Here is a 2,500-nt window from a genome sequence, read left to right on the forward strand (position 1 = left end):
GAAGGTTATCAATTTTCTACATCACAGACCAAAAATTGAGATGCTAGTTATTTGTGCTAGAATAGTTTATAAATAGACACACGCGCACATGCATGCATGCATGCACGCACGCACGCACGCACGCACACACACAGAGAAAGGTGGATTTCATGTTTACATTTTGTGTGACTGCACATGAGGTGGCAGGCAACATTGTTTCAGCAGCATAGCAGCCCTCAATGAAACAATTATGATTCTTATTAACTAATCCTTCCCAAAGCTACACCTATTTTTAGGTTATTTTGGTATTTGCAGAAGAAAAATATATACATATATATACATAATAAAAAAAAACAGAGGCATACTTTCTGACAAGGATTAGATGATCAAATAATGATATTTTGTATAGGCCTGCTATATGAGAGGACAAAGCTATAATTATAATGTATTCATGTGTGTCTATATATAAATAATTGTTTTTACAATAATGCAAGTGGTAAAAATGCATTGGAAGTTTTTAATTCAAAATTTCATTCACTGAAATCCACATCTGTCTATGCAGAAAGCTTAAGGAATCATTCAAATATGCCATTTTTTTACTCAACTTAACTAATATTCTTTCACAATACAAGAATACATATTAATGCATAATACATAGCAGAAAAATTAAAATAAACTCACTTAACCTGTGTGGAAGAATTTAGATGACACATTTCCACAATCACTCTCAAGGATTTTAATTCAAAGGGAAAACAACTGGCAAGTAACGATTATACAGTTTCTTGTCGATGTCCAAGAACAGACAGAATATTACACGCTCAAACTTATCCCTGTAACTCTCCAGCATGGTTCTCACAACTGGCAGGACCACCTGTATAGCCTTCTCATTAGGGTATCCATACACCCCAGTGGAAATACAAGGAAAGGCAATGGTTTTGATGTTATTATCAATCGCAATCTGCATGGATCTCCTATAACACTGTTCCAGCATGGCCGGCTTCTCCCCAATGGGTCCCACGGTGTGGATGACGTAACGCGCAGGAAGGTTGTATCCCCCAGTGATCTTGGCATCACCCGTGTCACATCCATTGAGGGTCTGACACTCTTTCAGCATGAACGATCCTGCCGCCCTGTGGATGGCACCGTCTACACCCCCGCCACCAAGCAGGCTGTTGTTGGCTGCGTTGACTATGGCATCAATTTCCAATTTTGTAATGTCACCATAAAAAACTGATACCTTCTCGTTGATAACAGGGTCCACCTTATACAAAGAATTAATCTTGACGGAATCTTTAGATATGAGGTAAGAGTTGTCCTTATAGAAGCTAGGCCATGAAGGGATGCTCTTTAACTCGATGAATTTATCTCCGCAGTTGTAATACTTCCTCTTCTCTTCCAAAGACTGCGACAGCTTCTGATACTTGACCTCTTCGAAGGACAGGGGAGAATTCATGTCGCTGTACTTATTTCTCGGCTGCATCTTACTTGCTAATCCAATTCCACTGCTCACGGGTGTCAGCACTGCCTTCTGACATAGGCTTCGCTGAAAAATACTCAGCTTATGCAGAGAATTCTTAATAAGAGAGCCGTTGTGAGATGCTGCGACGGATTTCCGAGACAAGAAGTAAACAAGTGCCATTTTCAGGTAACACAAATAATAAGCAAATGGATACCGGTATTTTTTTCATGTTTGATAGCTCTTTTATAGAACCAAAGGAAACTGTCATTTTCATTCCAACTTATACTTACTAAATTCTATACGTTTTTCGGAGTCTTACATCTAAAGATTGATTAAATATTAGTTTATATTTTGCTTCATTGTTTAATGTACCTGATATCATTTCTTATTTCCCTTTGAATTAATAAATTTCTTAATAAATAAATAAATAAAATTACTCTAAATTGCATAAGTCTAATAAATAAAACCTACACAAAAAGGTAAATAAGAGTAATTAATAATATAACAATATGCATAGATAAACTTCAAAGTGACAAAGAAGATAATTAAAAGAACGCTACACAACCCTGTTCTAGGATCGAGCTGCAGAGACGTGTAAACAAGGAGCTTGACGTATCTCAGTCCAAGGCCATTTACTAATCATGAATCTAGAGAGGCTTCCGAATGAGAGGAAATTGGCTATATGCAGGAAGTACTTTATGGGTAAGTGTTCTGTTTGATGCACAGCAAGATATAAGGGTTTCTTGGTTTAAGGGGAAAGTAGTGGTGATTCATCGTCTTGTGAGGATTTTTAATGGTTTCTAATTTTTTCGTTTTTTCATTATTATCCCTTTTGGTAGATATATTGGTTACTTGTGACTAGAAGTCTTATTTAACATCTACATCTCTTGGTAACTCTATTGAAAAAAAAACATCAGATTTCTATTTTTATATGTACGCAAAAGGAGCCAGTGATTAGTAGCAATGATTGATATTACAGATTTTCCATACTCATTTTTGTGAACTTGGAAGCTAAGATGAATTGTCTTAAGGAAAATGTACATAATGATGATGTGTCTGAAC

The 2,500-nt window shown here is 36.4% G+C and overlaps 2 protein-coding genes across 2 annotated transcripts in view; one reads left to right on the plus strand and one right to left on the minus strand.

Annotated features, from left to right (window-relative positions):
* Positions 1-1,641, minus strand: part of LOC122252660 (uncharacterized) — a 1,797-nt gene extending 156 nt beyond the window's left edge. The window contains exon 1 of the mRNA XM_043015253.2: positions 1-1,641. This exon is cut by the window's left edge and continues 156 nt beyond it. Within this exon, the coding sequence (XP_042871187.2) occupies positions 716-1,618 (903 nt within the window). The 5' untranslated portion in view covers positions 1,619-1,641 and the 3' untranslated portion in view covers positions 1-715.
* Positions 1,642-1,996: 355 nt separating this feature from the next.
* The window catches only part of pen-2 (presenilin enhancer, gamma-secretase subunit), a 9,593-nt gene continuing 9,089 nt past the window's right edge, over positions 1,997-2,500 (plus strand). The window contains exon 1 of the mRNA XM_043015256.2: positions 1,997-2,140. Within this exon, the coding sequence (XP_042871190.1) occupies positions 2,080-2,140 (61 nt within the window). The 5' untranslated portion in view covers positions 1,997-2,079. The remainder of the gene's footprint in view (positions 2,141-2,500) is intronic.

The sequence above is a fragment of the Penaeus japonicus genome, unplaced genomic scaffold (assembly GCF_977035675.1).
Source record: "Penaeus japonicus unplaced genomic scaffold, GWHDUDI00000001_assembly GWHDUDI00000022, whole genome shotgun sequence".
NCBI lineage: Eukaryota > Metazoa > Arthropoda > Malacostraca > Decapoda > Penaeidae > Penaeus > Penaeus japonicus.